At 39.3% G+C, this 19,401-nt stretch overlaps 1 protein-coding gene across 2 annotated transcripts in view; it reads left to right on the forward strand.

Annotated features, from left to right (window-relative positions):
* The window catches only part of LOC111864966 (leucine-rich repeat serine/threonine-protein kinase 1), a 105,660-nt gene that overhangs the window by 81,867 nt on the left and 4,392 nt on the right, over positions 1–19,401 (forward strand). For both annotated transcript variants that reach the window (XM_033751640.1, XM_023852618.2), the window contains exons 35-44: positions 1,835–2,041; positions 3,124–3,375; positions 4,699–4,843; positions 4,941–5,050; positions 6,045–6,167; positions 7,327–7,522; positions 8,590–8,776; positions 10,997–11,251; positions 12,895–13,094; positions 14,219–14,352. In XM_033751640.1, the coding sequence (XP_033607531.1) occupies positions 1,835–2,041; positions 3,124–3,375; positions 4,699–4,843; positions 4,941–5,050; positions 6,045–6,167; positions 7,327–7,522; positions 8,590–8,776; positions 10,997–11,251; positions 12,895–13,094; positions 14,219–14,352 (1,809 nt within the window). The remainder of the gene's footprint in view (positions 1–1,834; positions 2,042–3,123; positions 3,376–4,698; positions 4,844–4,940; positions 5,051–6,044; positions 6,168–7,326; positions 7,523–8,589; positions 8,777–10,996; positions 11,252–12,894; positions 13,095–14,218; positions 14,353–19,401) is intronic.

Genomic DNA, 19,401 nt, shown 5'->3' on the forward strand with positions numbered 1-19,401 from the left:
TCTGCCCGATGTAGACCTTGCCGCACTCACATGGAATTCTGTAAATTCCCGGTGTCCTCAGTCCCAGGTGATCCTTGACAGACCGGAGGAAATTAGATATTTTATTTGGGGGCAGGCCAACTGATTTGATGTTGTGTCGGGACAGCACTCTGCTGATCCTGTTGAATATAGTCCCGACAAAGGGCAAGAAGGCGACAGTTTCTCTGCGGTCATCAGGTTGATTGCTGTTGGGATGGCGGTTGAGGGCCCTGTGGATCTGCCGGTCGTTATAGCCATTGTGTCTGAAGATATCCTTCAGGAACTCCAACTCCGCATGCAAACTCTCTTGATCACACAGAGCTCTGGCCCTATGTACCAGTGTGGACAGAGCTGCCTGTTTACTGGAAGGGTGATGATGGGACTTGGCATTGAGATAGAGGTTTGTGTGTGTCGGTTTGCGGTATACTGTATGGCCTAGAGAGCCGTCGGATCTCCTGTAAATATCTATGTCTAGGAAGGGGAGGTGGCCACACCAGTTCTTCGTCATGTCATTGACGTCAATAGCCTGTCCCCAAGGTTCTTCTTGTCTACCGCACTTCCTAGCGCTATTGACTTCAAGGTTCCTGGATCCACTGGCCGTTCCCCCCACCCTTAGTCAACACAACACCATATATGGTCTCAATCGCTCCCCACTGCTCCCATTGGTCCGTTCTCCCTAACCAACCACCCCCTGCCTACTTCATATATAAGCAGCGACTTTCACATCCTATCACTACAGCTACTGCACTCCGCATTCCAAGCCATTCAACTGCTCTGAAGATGGAGGCGCTAAGTTCCTCCGAAACGTCGGCCGAAACGAAGAATACACGGTGCCTAAACCCAGAAGACGACTTTCTTCATTGTCATCGCAGTGAAAAACCTCAAAACTTACATGTGACTTAATTCTTTTTCTCTTGTAAGTGAACATTGATCACTTTTATGTCTTTTGTATGTACAAACATATTTTGAGTTGACTCAAAATAAAAATAACACCTACAGATAACAGTTTTGAATGAAAATGCTGAAAGCGAGGTCTTGTGCACACCTGGCAAGCTGCTTTGGTATCCCTAGGGGCACAGTTTGAGGAACACTGTTTTAGAGAATCACTGTACATAGTGCATGTAATTTCTAGCTGATTAATAGCTGCTGTATAGTGGTCTGGCTTCTAGAACATGGGCAAGAAGGGAATGGTTACTTGGATTACTTTAATATTAATGTGATGTAACTGTTTACTCATTGCAGCAACATACAAACTGGAATGTAAACAAAGGTAAAATAATAGAAACATGAGAGGTGTAATGTAGGAGCCGGGATAGTGACAGGTTATGGGCTGGACGACTGAGTGGTTGGATTTCGAGTCCTGCTAGGGTCAAGAATTTTCTCTTCTCCATGTCATCCAGACTGACTCTGGGGTCCACCCAACTTCCTATCTAATGGGTACCGGGGACTCTTTACCTGGGGGTAAAGCAGCCGAGGTGGGAAGCTGACCACTTACCTCCAACTAGTGCCAAAGTCAAGAAAATGTGGATCTATACATCCACTTCCCCATACGCTTTCATGGCATAGGGCTTAATTAGTTAAGCACAAGGACAACTTTACCTTTACCTTTATAAGAGGTGTAATGTGACGAATTCTCTGAGCTGGCTTAGTGCAATTCTTGATGTTGGATTCTTATGAACATCATAATGAGCTTTTGGGTTCCGTAAGATGTGGAGTGTCTCATGCCAGCTGAACAGTTGCTCATCATTTTAAGGAACATGTCATGGAGTCTGGTAATTAGTAATATGTGTTGTCACATATTGTGTTCCTTCTTCAGGTCTTTCTTGATCTTGGCGAAAGACATCTTATTCGTCCAGACAATATCAAGAAAGGACACCTGCTTGGTCGTGGTGCATTTGGCTTTGTGTTCAAAGGAACTTGCAAGCTTCGTGGTTCTAATACATACATAGACGTGGCTATGAAGATGCTGCAGCCTGTTCAACCAGGTCCCAATGCCCGACAGTCTGCTGTGATAGCTTACAAGGTAAGAAATGTAAAAGTGCCAGTTTTCAGAACATTTTATACTGTGTACTAGGTAGTTAATAACTAAGGGGGTATTGTGTCCCTATAATAAGGCTTTAGGTTGCCATGATGTTTATGGTGTTTTGAAGGTACTTTCTGCTACCTTCAAGGCTCTGCAACAGACAGTCAAACATGACTCCATGGTGAGATATAGCTGGTATTAATCATGACAGTACACATGTCACTCTTAGTAATTTGTTTGCACTTGAAAATATCTCTTTAAGTTCATAATTGATATTGAGAGAAGTTATTAGTTTCTGTCATATGTTGAATTATGTATTATACCGTTTTATGATCTCTGTGACTGAACAAAACAAAGGAAGGTTATTCACATTTTTTCAGTTGTTCATTCTTTGTATGTTGATTATTATGATAAGCTCATTTCTTGAAGTATCGGTCATCATTGGTAATGCAGTACAATGTATTTCATAATACAGGGTGATTTTTTTAAATGAGAAGCCAATGTTGAGCACATTAATGACATATATTAGAGAGTTAGGGCCATTTTTGTGAAATTTGTATGTGCAGTTTGGTGATTCTTTCAAATGGAAAGTTTATTCAAAGTAAGGCATTTATAATACATTTTATTACAAAAATTTTGAAAAAAGGCACCAGTATGTTGCATACATAACTGAGCATGACAAAGCATGTTTGTACATACTGCCTGCATTGCCATGGGTGAGATATCAGCAATGATGCTTAATATTTGGTTTCCAGTTCATCCAGATTGTACAGGTTTTTGTGGTAAGCATTGTCTTTATTGTAGCCCCCACAGAAAAGAGTCTGGTGGTGCCAATTCTGGCAATTGTGGGTGCTGTAGCCTTTTCAAAAAGATTCAGTCTCAGAACAACAGGGATAACTTGCACATAGTCACCCTGCTGTATGACATATTGTGGCCTACATCTCTCAGATGTGACATGATTTGCATACCTAACACTGGGTTCTTGTTTAAGAAAATCACCCTGTAAAATTGTAATCAGTATTTTCTTGCTCTTGTGTGGAATATTGAACATCATTCTGAGTGGTAGATGTGACTTTTTGCAGGCAGCTCAGGGGAAATGGGATCGAGACCCACTCCAGTATGCTTGTAAAGCCTACTGTACTGCTAGGCAAGAGTTAAACATTCTCCTGAGCTTACGCCACCCCAATATTGTGCCTCTAGTGGGAGTCTGTACACGACCCCTAGCCCTGGTATTGGATCTGGCTCCACAAGGGGCACTAGACACCACTCTGCGGCATTATCGACGTTCTGGTGCTCGTGTTGGTCCATATTGTCTCCAGGCTATCATATTGCAGGTACTGCTTGTCTGAATCAAATATGTATATATCCCATTTTAACTTTAATCCTAAAAGGCGACATAAAATTGCAAACATACAATTTAATAGAAAAATAAGTAAGATCTCAAAGTCTGTGACGATGTTACATTAGTACAAACATTATGTTTTTGGACATTATCCATCATCCTGTTTATTTTTCAAAACACAACGTTTTGGAGATTGGATTGGAACTTGGTCTTTGACATTAAGACAGGAACGTAGACTGAGGGTGTTTGAGGACGGTGCTGAGGAGAATATTTGGACGGAAGAGGGATGAAGTGATAAGAGGTTGCAGAAAACTGCATAATGAGGAGTTTCATAGTGTGTACTCTTCTCTAAGCAGAATTAGAATAATCAAGTCAAGGGGGGTGATAGGGCACATAGCATGCATGGGAGCGAAAAGGAATGCATATAGGATTTTGGTGGGAAGGCCGGGAGGAAAGAGACCACTGGGAATACCTAGACATAGGTGGCAGGATAATATAAAAATGGATGTTAAAGAGATAGGATGGTGTAGTATGGACTGGATTGATCTGTCTCAGGACAGGGACTGGTGGAGGACTCTTATGAACACAGTAATGAGCCTTGGGTCCCATAAAATGTTGGGAAATTCTTGAGTGGTTGAGCGACTGGTATCTTCTCAAGAAGGACTCAGCTCCGTATAGTTAGTTATGCTATAAACCATTTTCCAGATTGCTGAAATTCAACATGGCAGGCTTCCACTGAAAGTTGTCAGACAATTCTGAATATCAGCCATGTTGATCTGTGATAAATGGAATGGGATTGAAGTGTTTATTCTCACTTGCCTTTTCCAGTAATTAAATTCTGGAGTGTCTAAAATTTATTCACAAGAGAATTATTTTCCAAAACAAAGCAAACAAACAAACTCTGTGGCATGTAGTCTGCAAGCAAACTATACCGATCGAGCAACCGCTGCTTGTCGGCGAAGGTAGTGCCAACTTTTGTGGATAGAGGGTGTTTTGTGGTCAGCGTAATGGATCCCCATGGCCATTAATCTCAGATTTCTAGACTGGAGCTGCTATTTCCTTGAAATAGCCGCTCAATTATCCTCATGAGGCTGAGTGCACCTTATTTTCAAAAGATATATGCGAAAAATATTTGTTTAATGTTTCTGGACTGGATTCTAAAATATAAAGAATGGAGTGCCTTTAAATCCTTATCACTTGTAATTCCCGCTGAATTTTATTTTATTAATAAACTATTTATAAATTTCATGATTTTAAACTACACTTTGGATCATAATATAGATACAGAGATATTTTGTGGCTTCTGCTGTTACAGGTTGCGAAAGCCATTGAGTATCTACACCAACAACATATTATTTACCGTGACCTCAAGTCTGAAAATGTTTTGGTTTGGGAAATGCCTCCTCCATGCCATGATACTTCTGAACACAACCCTGTACATGTGAAGTTAGCTGACTATGGTGTGTATTATAGCCATCCAATTACAATTCCATTTTCTGTGTATGAGAGATTTTAGCTATTTTAAGCTTTCTGATAATCTTTGTTTCTGTACTACAGGAATCAGTCGACTAACGTTACCATCAGGAACAAAGGGATTTGGTGGCACTGAAGGTTTCATGGCTCCTGAAATCATGCGATACAATGGCGAAGAGGAATACACTGAAAAGGTAAAAGTAGAATTCTACATGGTCAATTATATTCTGATACGATAATAAGTATTACACTAGGTATCAGAATAATGTATAAATAATTGAATGTTACAGTACAGTAGTTATCTGGGGTCCCAGGTTCAATTCTCAGCCCGGGGACTAGTCATCATGACTGAGTGGGGGTGCCCCAAGTTCTGCAGGGAAAATTCTAGGATGGTGTGGCAAGACTGTTTTTTCTCATCTTCTTTTTCTTGTTTTTCTTCCTCCCTTCCTCATTTTCCATTTCTCCTCTTCATCTCTCATCCTCCCACTCTCTGCTTCTCCTTCTTCCCTTGACATTTCCATTTTTAAGTTGGTCCTCTAACAACGGAGCCCCTCCATCTGTCACTGTTTTCCCAAAGCTGCCGCTCCTCAGTATCCTCATATGTCCTTTCTTTCTGTGACACCTTTCCTCACTTGTTGTTCCCGTATTGATATCAGTTTTCCTCTTTTTTTTTATGTTCAGAACCATCTTTAGCAATCCCACTTCATTCCTTTTTAAAATCTGCATATATCATCTTATTCTGATATGTCCATGATTTATTTAATCCGTCTTGCAGTGCATACATTCATTTATCTCCTTCTTTCCCTCGCACTACATGTTTCGGCATAATAATGCCATCTTCAGGTGCTTACTTGTCCACGTCAAACCAGTTCATTGCATGCCATGTTCACACATTAAAATAACTAAAATATGTATCTATCATATACATTGTCAAACGTTAAAAATATTAAAATTGTTCAGGATACCACATCGCTACGTCGCCCCTCACTACGTCAGTCACGCCCATTCTCCTTTGTTGGAGCACTCCTTCACTATCTTGTGTGTTGTGCTTTTGTTGTGTCGTGCTCCTGCGACTGTGTGTCGCAGTGAAAATAAGCATTCAAACGGTACTGAAAGTATTGCGTTTCAGTGTCTTCAAGGTAACATTTTATAATAGTATCATCTAATGTTTGTCTTCTTTGTTGACAGGTTGACTGCTTCTCCTTTGGCATGTTTATCTATGAGCTGCTGACATTGCACCAGCCATTTGAAGGCCATGAATCAGTGAAAGAATGTATTCTTGAGGGTGGACGTCCTCCACTTACATGTAGGGTAAGTGTTTTTGTTGACTGTCTAGAAGAATTCACACCCTAATATATTACTGTGGTGAAATTTCCTCTGTATACTAAAATGTAGGTCTAAAAATGTGTAATCAACATTAGAATGGAAGTTTTCCCAACAATTGGAGTACGTTTTATAAATGTACGATGTATATGAAAATTATATTTGTTAACCATATTTAGCATTTAATTTTTTTTCTGCTGAATTATCTTATTCACTGTTTCCATCTACATGTGATCTAGATGAGATATCTTGCAAAGGTACAAGTTGCAACATGCTCTGTCTCTAGAATTTTTGTTGAGCAGTGTGGTCAGGCTCTCATATGTTGCATACACAACTTCTCTGTAAAAGGACACAGCACTTTATGCTTTTTATGTGATATCCCACCCCCAGATTTTTATCCCTTCTTTGATTCTTAATACTTTATAGAAACTCCACTTCTACTAAGATTATCATCTTCAAAGATGAACTCCGTTTAGTCTGGTTGGTTATATTGACATTTCAGGGGTCTCTGCTGTGTCCATTTTTTGGTTCTGTACTATTTTGAGATGCAGAGAATGGAAGAGACAGGTTCCTCTGAAATGCTGGTACATTTCTACCAAATTGAATGGTGTCTTATCCCAGGAGTACCTCACATCTCATTTCTGCGCATGTAATTTGCTTACTCTTCTCCATATGTCAGAATAAGCAAGTGATGTGTTATGTATAACATAACTTTAATACTTTATGTGACTCCCTCAATTTCAAATGGTTTCCGTTAATAATTCACTGTGTGTGTGTTGTTGGGAGCTGGGATAGCTCAGCCAGTATAGCACTGGGCTATGGTCTGGATAGCCAGGGTTTGATTCCCTGCAGGGCAAGAGATTTTTCTCTCCTCCACAGCGTCCAGACTAGCTCTGGGGTCCACTCAGCCCTCTGTCATATAGGTACCACAGGGGTGAAGTGGTCAGGATGTGAAGCTGACCACTCACCTGCGCTTAGTACTGAGGCCAAGAATGGTGGAGCTATACCTCTATTCCCCCATATGTCTTGATGGCATGGTGCTTAATTTATTGAGCACAGGGATAATGTTATCTGTAATGTGTGTTTGTTAATGTTAGGTTTAAAAATTTTTTATTCTTACTGATGTAGAATTTGTGTGTTTTCCCAGGAAACATTATATCCCAGCTATATGCTAGATCTTATGGTGCTCTGCTGGTCACAGTCACCACGAGATAGACCATCAGCCAGTCAGATAGTCTCTATAGCTTCAGCACCAGAATTCACACATCTCTGTGATACAGTGTCATTGAATCATCCAGCACCAGTTGTTGCATCTGCTGTAGTTCCTGTGCCAGAGATTGGTGGTAAGTGTCACTCTTATTTGAAAACCACAGTCACTCACTGACCTGAGATGTTGTGATTTGATGAGCTTGTGAGGAGAAATTCATGCCAGTCACTTTAGTCAATTATATTCATAATAACTTATGAACATTTGGTTCAGAAATTATTAGGACAGGCAATGACACATAGAAACATGATATTATCAAAAACTTACATTTTGTTACAGAACAAGGAAAGTAAGGTAAAGGGGGATATTTATTTACCCCACAGTAGCTCTGTATGAATATTACACATTTAATGAATCTCTCAATAAAGATCATCATTAAATGATGGTGAAGGTAAAGTTTTCCTTGTGCTTAACTAATTAAGCACTGCACCATGAAGGTATATGGGGGAGTGGATATATAGGTTCATATTTTCTTGACCTTGGCACTAGCTAGGTGAATGGTCAGTTTCATGCCCCAACTGCTTTACACCCAGGGAAAGAGCCCCTGGTACCCACTAGATGATACAAAATTGGGTGCACTCTAGAGTTGGTCCAGATAACATGGAGAAGTGAAAATTCTTGACCCCAACGTGACTTGAACTCTGACCCCTTGGTTGTGCAGCCAGTAGCCTGTCACTATACCGACTGTGCTATCCTGGCTCACTATTAAATGATGAGTATTCAGAATTTCCTTAAACTGTTTATCATCTTATAAGCTTTACTGTAGAAACTGCTTCTACACAAATAAATACTCTTATATAATCACTAATATCAGATTACTTTGTAAAATAATTAAAGACATAACATAAACCTGGCTGGTGTGGCAGGAACAATTTCCTTCAGGGAAAATGTAAATATCAATTGTTCTGTCTATTACAATCACACTAAATCAAAGTACTTGTTCTGGAAGGTAAAAAATTACTTACATACTAAATTCTGGTTATTTATTAATTCATTAATTAATTGGAAAATTAATGCATTGTTTATATTGGGCTTCAGCTGGAAGTACAAAAAAATATTAATTAAATGAAGAACCACTAAATCGGGATTTCTCTCTCTTCTTTGTCATCTTACATGCATCCAGAGTTTTTGTAACATTTTCAGATGATGGCTTGTGTGGAGCAGAACTGTGGTTGGCTTGCTCGTCTTCAAGGACTGATCTGCTACTAGCGACACACCGTGGCTGGGTGCAGTACTGCACTCTGTCTCTACCAGAGAAACCTACTGCAGCTTGCCTTGTAGGGGACAATATTTGGCTTGGTGACTGTACTGGTCAGATACATGCATTCATGTTAGTATTAGCTTTTAATTCATATGTGCAACCCATCTAACTTATTTAGGAATCAACTCAATCCATTAGTTTGTATTATTGTCCTGTACAGGTGGAACTATATTAAAGAGCAACTGGATGCATGTCATAATAACTGCAGGTATTTAACTGAGCCAGTATCTGATTACAAAAACAAACAAACTCTGTGGCCTCTAGTCCACAAGCGAACTATACTGACCGAGCAACCGCCACTTGTTGGTGAAGTTAGTGCCAACTTTTGCAGATAGAGGGTGTTGCGTGGTCAGCGCAACGGATCCCAACGGCTGTTAATCTCGGTTTTGTAGACCGAGTATCTGATTACAAAAAAGGTAAAATTGTTCCTGTTCTTAATCCATTAAGCAGCACTTCATGAAAATGTATGGGGGAGTGGAAGCACAGGTCCACAGTTCTTGACTTAGGCACTAGATGGAGGTGAATGGTCAGCATTATGCTCCAGCCGCTCTACCACTGGACAAAATGTCCCTTGTAGTAAGGTGACCAGATTTCCTGGCCCAGAATCTGGGAGACCTCATAAATGTTGAGGAGGGGACTGAAAAAAGACCAATGAAAATATTTAATTTGTGTAGAAGAAGCAAAGCTGCTTTATTTTTTAGAGTTGTGAATTTTCTTAAGGAGATCATTCTTTGTCAGAAGTATTTTAAAAAAATTAATACAAATTTTATCATAGTTTACCTTTGCCTTCAGAGTGTTCACAAACAAACAAACTCCATGGTTTTAGCCAGCAAGCAAACTAAACCAACCGAGCTTGTCGGCGAAATGGCCCTGGGTCAACTCAGCCTCTAACAGAAATGAGTACTGGGAATTAATTAAATAATTTTCCTCGGGAGTAAAGTGTTGCCGGCGCATAAGACTGACAACCTTACCGCCATCTTTGAGCCAATTGTCTAGATAATATGGGACCCTCAACATCTCACAACCCTATGGGCCTTCACGGCCTGTTACAGGGATAGCTGTACTTCAGAGTGTTCACACCATGTACTATTCATGAGGGAAAATAACCTTTCAGTGGAAGCATTGGTTCTGGGAAGGCAGAAAAGGAATTCTGCTGACTTAAGTACATTTGAGAAAGAAACATTGTTTTTGTTGAAATGAGACAACATTTCAAAATGCTGGCAAAGTTCTGTTAGCAGTCCACTCATAAACTTTTTCCCTCGTTATAAACTCTGCCTGCATATGATGGTGTTGATTTCTCTTGTGTGTAGATGTTATCATAACATAATGTAACAGGTGGAATGAACAACATACAGATTAGGGACAAACAATAACCACAACAATGGGCTTACGCACAGAAAACAACACATGAACAGCTAAGCCGCCACAGTATAAAAATCCGAAGAAAGGGATATTGAACTGTCTTGTTTGGACTAGTGGATGACACCCCCAGCAGAGGTGCAGAAAAGAACTTTACAAAATTTTAGTGAATTTTATATTTAAAAGTAAATTACAGCGCATGGAATTTTAACTAATGCTAACTAGATTATCAAGTATAACATCCAGTATTTTAAATCACGAAGAAATATTGCAGCTACATATGATGTGAATAAGTGGGCAGTTTTGGCATTGCTGAGACACCTGATGATGGCCGTTTGAGGCTGAAAAATGTCGTGAAGAGAAGTAATAATAGTAATAGTTGCATTGTTGACAGAATTATAGTGTGTATGAAAGTTATTGTTACTTGTTTCAGTGCCTGTAGATGGGTTTTTTGATTGGTAATCAGATATATTGGACACTGAAACACACAACTCATGACTACACTTTACAAATCACTATCACACAAATACCAGTGTTCTCAGTCATGGTCTTTACTACATTGCTTGGTAACGTCTTCCAACAGTAAATGATCCACAGCTCCTGGGCTCCTGTCCTTGCAGGCTGGCGGCCATCTCACACCAATCTCCTGCTCTTGTAACAACCATCTCAGGAATCTCGAGTCAGACTCTAGTGCAGGTCACTCCTCATTATATAGCCTCTGCATGGACCCCACAGAAAACAACTCCTCACCCAACAGTTCTTTTGTTCCATGACATAGCTATCAGCATGGACTGTGCAGAAAACACTGCTTCCCACAGTTGCTCCATTGTTGCATGTTACACAGGCATTACCTAGCAGTGTCTGTTTCTACTGTTTCACAATTCTGGCCTTCAGCAGACATGCCACATTATGTTGTGTTATTTGTTGCAGAGGTAGAGACTGCCAGTCACTCTTCAGCTATGCACTAGACCCTGAAGCACCAGAGCCATGTGCTGTGAGCAGTCTGGTGCTTCTTCCCAGGCTCCAGAGAGTGGCTGTTGGGCTTACCAATGGTCGGCTATTTCTTGTACGAAGTGACGTCTTACCATCATATTCCAGGATGGGTGAAGGTAGTTTTGTGATGACAGAATTAGGTAACAGCACTATTCTACATTCTCTCACAGCTGTGTTCAAGGATCAAGGCAGGTCAGTAGTAAATTTGGTGACTTTTTAATCATGAATTGCATTGTGACAGATTTGCTCAAAGCATTAAACTGTGGAGCCAATAAAAAACCTACTGCTAGGTAAACACATTCCTAAAGCAAACAACTATAGAGGAATTGCCGTTTCTGTTAACAGTAGAGGAAAATGATCATTGCTAGGCAATAGCTTGGTAAACAACTTCTCACTTCAGCACATGACAACAATAGGGAGTCCATTGCTAAGCAACAGCAAGGTAAATAAGCTTCATCAACAGTACAGACTATGTGTTCTATTGGGTCTGTGCAAAAGTGATTATAAAAAGTGAATTCAGAAGCTAGTAGTAGTTCATTGTACAAAGACAAGAATGGAGCATGTCCTAGTGAATTGTGAAGATTAGCAATAGCACTCTAATTGATTGCAGTTGTGAAGAAGTGTTCAGTAAACCCAGTCATCAAATCTAGAACCCATTATTAACAGTCACACCTACCCCTCATATGTGACAGTATGTTCTGTTCTCTATGTCATAAGTAAACCTTCACTATATTCTTTCTGGCAGAGGTATAATTCAGTCTTTATTAATCTTGGGCCCTAAATAAGGGTGAGTGATCAGCATTATACCCCACCTGCTTTAACCCCAGTACCTAGTGGATAAGAGGGTAGGTGAGTCCCAGAGTCAGTTTGGACATGGCGACAGAGAGAAAATCTTCATCAGTTGTAAGAATTGAACTCTGATTCTCTGGTCATTGACCTTGTGTCATAGTCATTTTATTGACTGAGCTGTTGTGTATACAGGAATCAGCAAATGTTGGCCCAGTTCACCAAATATTTCTCTATGAGAAAATGCTGCCACCAAGGCTGTTGTAATTGCTCCTTACCAGCTTACTTACACTCACATAACATACAAGACATGTTAAAAGGGCCTGATGTCCATTATATTAAGTAAGACATTATGTGCTAAGTAGGTTCCATAGGCATGGCATGTCCTCAGGTTGTGGATGGAGGAAACAGCCTCCAGATGGAGAGGGTACCTGTGAATATATTGAAGAAGCAGTTGCACACATACATCAAGGGATGGTCCTCCGGCTTGAAGTTGGGCATAGGACTAACAACTCCTTACCATAAAAAAAATATTTGTTACAAACTGTTACACAAGGCCATTTACTTGGACGCGTTGTTTGGATAAGTAACATAAGCCAAAATGGATCTTATTGAAATTGGATGGGGCAGTATGGAATGGATTGATCTGGCTCAGGATAGGGACCAGTAGATAGCTCTTGTAAACACAGTAATGAACCTTCGGGTTTCATAAAATGTTGAAAAAATCTTGAGAAGCCGAGCAACTGATGCCTTCTCAAGATCTCTGCTCCATGGAGTTAGTTTAGTTAGTTAGTATATAAGACACTGATTATTTTTCAGTTATAGTGCATGTTACTGTGAGGGAGAACAAGAGCTAATGTTATTGAATAAATTAAAAGATTTTACCTGTAGCTGGCCTTAATTTTTCACTCATCATAGGCAAGCAGATGAGTCAGTTTCTTGAGTCCTGTGCATAAACATGATACTATTGTATAATAATACATTTTGATGTATAAGAGATTGGTCTCCAACTGAAATGTACCCTTTATATATGTATTTTATTTTCACAGAACCTGCGAACTCTGGTGTGGCCAATCAGATGGAAGCATCTCCATCTTCACAATTCATGAGAACATTGTGACATCTCAGGACATTGTAAATCATTATGAACCCATGATAGAGAACATCAGTGTTCTAAATCTTGTTTCAACCCACTGTCCACTGTATCATGAGGGTAGTGATGTCACAGTATGCTCCTATGTCTATCCAGGTAAGGCAAAGTGTACAGTTTCTCTAGGTCATTATCTCCCACTTCATGGGTCCAGTTGCTCACATTTTGTGCGTTTTGTGTCACCTATAGAATGTTGCAATTTTCCTAGAACAAGATGCAAATTATTGTCTAAGTACATCTAGTCTATTTCCTGAAGAATGCTGTCTTCTGGGATGTGGTATCGTGTAGACATAGTATAAACCGACGTTTCGGAGGAACGTATCGCCTCCATCTTCAGGGTGGAAGAAAAGTGAGTAATAGAAAAAATCCATGAGCAAGGAACCATCGTGAGCAGATGGCTGCAGACTAACTGACCAGCTGAAAACAACCAGCTATATAAGAACGGGAAGGGTCTGTGGAGATGGGCCAGCAGGTAGCAGGCCAGAGCAGGTCTATTTCCTAATGTTGAATATATGTTATTAAAATGCCAGCTTGTGTTAGTCATACAGGACCATTTTCAAGGGGGTGTACCGTATTAAAGGGAAACTTCACAATTTATATGTATGTAAAATAAAGGATTTAAGGCCAAAACTAGTATGTTAAAGATCATACATATGAACTGCAGTTATTGTAATTTGGTTGATTACCGTGTGTTATGCTGTGTTGTATGTTGCTGTCTCATATTTCAAATGTTGAAAAAGTGGAGCTCTGCTGTTTCCATGTTGTTCTTGGTAGGTGTGGTACTGAAAGTATCAGAGCATCAAAATTGCAGTTTTGCATTTCTCTAAATTCTACTTTTTGCTGACAGAACTCATAAATACAAGATACTTGTTCTTCTTTACTGGCGCTATAAATCTATGTGGGTCTTGGCCTCCTTCATGGTTTCATAACAGTAAACTTTTCCAGGGTAGGGTGCTTAGCCCCACACCCAATCCCCAACCTGGAAGACCGGGGACTGCACTTCATCTGCCCTGCACCCTTTGTCCTCTCTGACATAGATGGCTCTAGCAGGAGCTTATGCTTCTGCCAGCATAACTCTCTGGGCCATTAGGCTATATATACCTCCTGTCCACAATAATGCGGTGGTCATCGAGAAGGAAGTGCAAGATGCAGATACTAAAAATTACAAATACCAGTATTTCAACTGTTTCTGTGTTCTTATTTAAACAAGCTTTTTGTTACAGGCTGTGTGGTTTACCAGTGGGATCCAGCGACACACAGCATTCTCAACAAACTGGACTGCTCCAAACTGGTGCCTTGCTCTGAGAGTCTCAAATCTATCAGCATTGAAGAGCATCTCAGTCCAGGCAAATGCCAGGTGTGTGTACCTGCATGCACATGCATGCTTGTGTCTGTGTAATACAGGTTAATATTGTGTCTTAAATTTTTGCAGGAGCCCAAGAACATTTTTTAGGACAGTCATTTATTCTTGATTTTAAAATTTGGCAGGTGTTAAATATAAAGGGTAAAGCTATCCCTGTAATAGGCTGTGGAGGCGTATAGGGTTGTGAGATGTTGAAGTTCCCACATTTTCTAGACAGTCAGCTCGCAGATGGTGGTGAGGTTATTAGCTATACACACTGGCTGCCCTTTAACCCCCACCCCAGGAAGATTCTGGGTGCTCATTTCTGTTATAAGCTGAGTCGACCCCAGGGCCAAAATGCAGCTGGAAGGATCAGGTAAATTGAAAAATTTATTGACTTCTTCAGGGATCGAATGTGTGACCTTCCTGCTTGTAGCTTAGTGCCTCAACCAACTATGGTACCATGTGTCTATAGGAGTTAAATATAATGATTTTTTTAATTTTGTCAAATTTTAAATTTAATTGCATTTTTGTTTAATTTTACTCTAAATTGACGTACTCATCTTTCATTGGTGTTTTTAGTAGGGTGGGTCATCCTATGTCAATATCTCCTGCATTCTTCTCTATATTTTGTTTTCTTATGCATGTTTTCTCTTTCCCAACTTTTTTTTCTCTCTCGTTTAATCTCTCCATCTTGTTATTGGTGTCTTCAATGGACATTTATTCAGCATCTATGTTTTTTAAATTCTCAGAATAAATTTATTGTTATCCATATGCACACATGTTCATGCCCCTGTATTCTTTTAATGAATTATGCACAGAAAATGTCTGTGTTAAATGAGATTTTTTTTATTCCTTCCGTATGAATAACCACCTTAATATATGCCACAACTGTTCCTTTCCCTTTGCCTACAAACAAAGGTAAAATTGAAGAAAGTCATCTTCTGGGATCTGGCGCCATGTATTCTTGGTTTTAACCGACGTTTCAGAGGAACGTATCGCCTCCATCTTCATGGCAGGTGAATAGCGATGCGAATACAGAGAGCAGTAGCTGCAATGATTCGGGAGTGAAGAGTGCTAGTTTATATAGGAAGCAGGAAGGGGGGGGGCCTGGGAGAGGGGACCAATGGGAACAGTGAACAGCGATTAACGCCATATATGGTCAAGGGGGGGGAATACATGGTGCCAGATCCCAGAAGACGACTTTCTTCATAGTCATCGCCGTGAAAACCTCAAAACTTACAAAGGTAAAATTGTTCTTGTGTTTGATAACCATGCCATGGAGATGTCTGGGGGAGTGTAAGTATAACTGCATGCATTCTTGACTTCTCTATTTTGAAGAAGTAAGTTGTCAACTTCACACTCCAGCCAATTTATTGCCAGGGAAAGAGCCTCTAGTACTCATTAAATAGGAGGTTCGGTGGGCCTCAGAGTCAGTCTGGTCATGGCGGTGAAGGGAAATGTCTTTGACCCTGCCAGGAATCAAATCCCAGTTCTCTCATTATCCTGCCTATAACCAAACCTGAGCTAATCCAGGTTACATATTAACTAACTAACTAACTCCATGCAGTTGAGCCCTTCTTGAGAAGCTGCCAGTTAAGCAGCCATTCAAGAATTTCCCAAAATTTTATGGAAACCGAAGATTCATTGCTATATTCAGAAGAGCCCTCCACATGTCCCTATCCTGAGTCAGGCCAGTCCAGTCAGTGCCACTCCATCATATCTCTCTTAAGATCCATCTTAATATTATCTTCCCACCTACATCTAGGTCTTCCCCATTGTCTCTTTTATTCTGGCTTTCCCACCAAAATCTTATAGAATTTCTCTTCTTCAAAAAGTTATGTATAATAGACTACTTGAACACTTAAATTCTAACAACATATTAGTCAAAGAGCAATTTGGATTTAGGAAAGACCTAACAACAGAAAAAGCAACCTATGAACTAACTAACGATATTTTAAGTGCTCTCAATGACAGATTAATTGTGGGAGGGATTTTCTGTGATCTAGCAAAAGCTTTCGATTGTGTTAATCATGATATCTTACTATCGAAATTAAATTTCTATGGAATAACTGGCAAAGCTAATGAATGGATCAAATCATACCTCAAAAACAGGTATCAAAGAGTTGAAATAAATAATAAAAACTCCAGTCATAATGCATTTTCAAACTGGGGAATTATAAAGCACGGTGTTCCACAAGGATCAATTTTAGGTCCCTTACTTTTTCTTCTCTACATAAATGATCTATCTAAAACCATCAACAATAAATCTAAACCAATTCTATATGCAGATGACACTAGTATAATATTTAAGAACTCTAAATTTGAAAACTTTAAAAATGACATAAATATTGTATTTGAAGCCTTAAACAGATGGTTCGAAGCCAATTTACTCTCATTAAATTTTGATAAAACCCATTACATATCATTCACAACTAAAAACAACCACCAAATTGATCTGGACATCAGTTATGCCAACAAATTAATCTGTAAAGTACTTGATACAAAATTCCTTGGAATACATGTAGACAGTACACTGTCTTGGAAAATACATATTGAACAAATTATACCTAAATTAAATGCAGCTTGCTATGCGATGAGATCAATTAAGCCTTTTATGTCACAGGAAACATTGAAGATGGTTTACCATGCCTACTTTCATTCTATTATGAACTATGGATTAATATTTTGGGGGAACTCTTCACATAGTGTAATAATTTTTAAAATACAAAAGAATATAATAAGAATCATTACAGGATGTAGAAGTAGAGATTCATGTAGAGAATTATTTAAGAAATTAAAAATTCTACCGCTTCAATCGCAATTTATCGCTTCTCCTATTTGTTGTTTACAACAAAGATAAATTCAAATTAAATTCTGATGTCTATAACATGAATACTAGACAAAAATATAACTTCCACCTACCCTCATCAACTTTATCAGTATATCAAAAAGGAGTCTACTTTACTGGCATAAAAGTGTTCAACAATCTGCCACAAAGTATTAAAAACTTGGGCAATGATACTAAAAAGTTTAAATCAGAGTTAAAGAATTATCTACATGCTCATTCCTTCTACTCTTTAGATGAATACTTCAATGTAAATAGAGAATGATGTAAAATTAAGTTATATTAATTTTTAAGCTAAAATTGCCTGTACTTATGTATGTAACATTTTGACTTGTTCTGTATCCAAAGGTACTAACCTACTTAGGATTTATAGAATGTAAATAAATTCAATTCAATACTACATGTCCTGCACATCTCATCCTTCTTGATTTTATCATTGTAATTACACTTGGCAGAGTAAAACTTAAAGAGATCTTCATTATGCAGTTTTCTCCACAGTCCTATCACTTCATCCCTCTTCGGTCAATATATTCTTCTCAGGACCCTGTTCTCAAACACCCTCAGTCTGTGTTGCTGCCTTAATGTCAAAAACAAAGTTTCACACTCATACAAAACCACAAGCAAAATTATAGTTCTGTATATTCCAAGTTTAATTTTTTAGGCAGCAAATGAGAAGACAAAAGGTTCTGGACCAAATGATAGCAAACATTGCCTGAATTCAGTCTCTCTTAAATTCCTTCTGAATCAGATTTTGATTTTTTACTGTCATTCCCAAATATTTGCACTGTGCCACATTTGCAAAGGATCTCTCAGCTATCTTTATGTTATGATTTTACCCTGTATTCTGTTGATGAGACAGCAACATATACTTAGTTTTCTCTGTGCTTACTTCAGTACCAACCTTTGTAGTAGTGTCAATAAAGTTTCTGTTTTTCTTTATCTAATCTATGTTATCTCCCAGCATTAGCATAGATCTGCAGCTGATGTGTCCAATTTAATTTGAGTCCCATGTGGTGTTCCTTGACCTTCCTAATGGAATATTCAAAAGTGAAGTTGAATAGCAGTGGTGACAATGCATCTCCTTGTTTTAGACCATTTTGGACAGGAAAATCATCAGACAAATATTTACCTATATAGGCATTATTATACGTTTAATTTAAACACATTTTAATCAGCCTAACTAGTTTCATGGGTCCCCCAAACTCTTTCAGTATATTGTACAATACTTCCCTCTTAACTGAATCATAGGCTTTCTTGAAGTCTATGAATAGCTGATGTATTGTCTCATTATACTCCCATTTTTTTTTCTTCACTGTCTGATAAATGCAAAAGATCTGACGAGTAGTTGATCTGTTATGTCAGAACCCACACTGATGATCCTCAATAATTTCATCTATATATGGACTTAACCTTGAGTGTAGAATATTGGATAAAATTCTGTATGAAGTCAATAGCAGTGATATCCCACTATAATTACTACAGTCAGTTTTATTGCCCTTTTTGTGAATTGGTACAATAATAGACTCCTTCCACTGGTCAGGCAAGGCTTTCTTACTCCAAGTAGAACTAATGAGTTTATGGATCTCAGACTGCCACCTCCTGCTTGAAACATTTTTGCCAGAATTTGATCACTACCCAGGGATTTATAATTTTTCAACTTTGTAATAACATTTTCAACGTCCAAAGGACTAGGATCATGTACTAATGGCTCAGATAATTGTATTTCTATCTACATAACATCTCTGACCCTATGTACATTTGGTAACTCATCATCATCATCATCATCATCATCATCATCATCATCACTGGCACGACAGCCCTTTGTGAGCCCTGGCCTTCCTCAGGATTGGTCGCCATTCTTCTCCATTCGATGCTACATTCCTCCAGTTCTTTATACCCAAAATTCTTATGTCTTGCCATACACATTCTTCCCATCTTAACCTTGGTCTTCCACACATTTGGTAATTATCCCAGGATATATATTGTGACATGTTGCGCAACGGAGGACGCCCACCTCCCCAGCGGTACGTGGCGGTAACGTAGCGCTCGCGTTACTATAGTAATAGGCGAGTCCCCGCCCCGCCACTCTCCCCACGGTGATGTAACGCGCAACGCGCGGTGACGCAACACGGTGACGCAACACAGTGACGCAGCACCGCTTCCTACTGTGACGTGGCACATAACAGGCACACACAGCCCCTGTATAAGAGATCTGC

This window comes from Cryptotermes secundus, unplaced genomic scaffold, assembly GCF_002891405.2.
Source record: "Cryptotermes secundus unplaced genomic scaffold, Csec_1.0 scaffold209, whole genome shotgun sequence".
Taxonomy (NCBI): Eukaryota; Metazoa; Arthropoda; class Insecta; order Blattodea; family Kalotermitidae; genus Cryptotermes; species Cryptotermes secundus.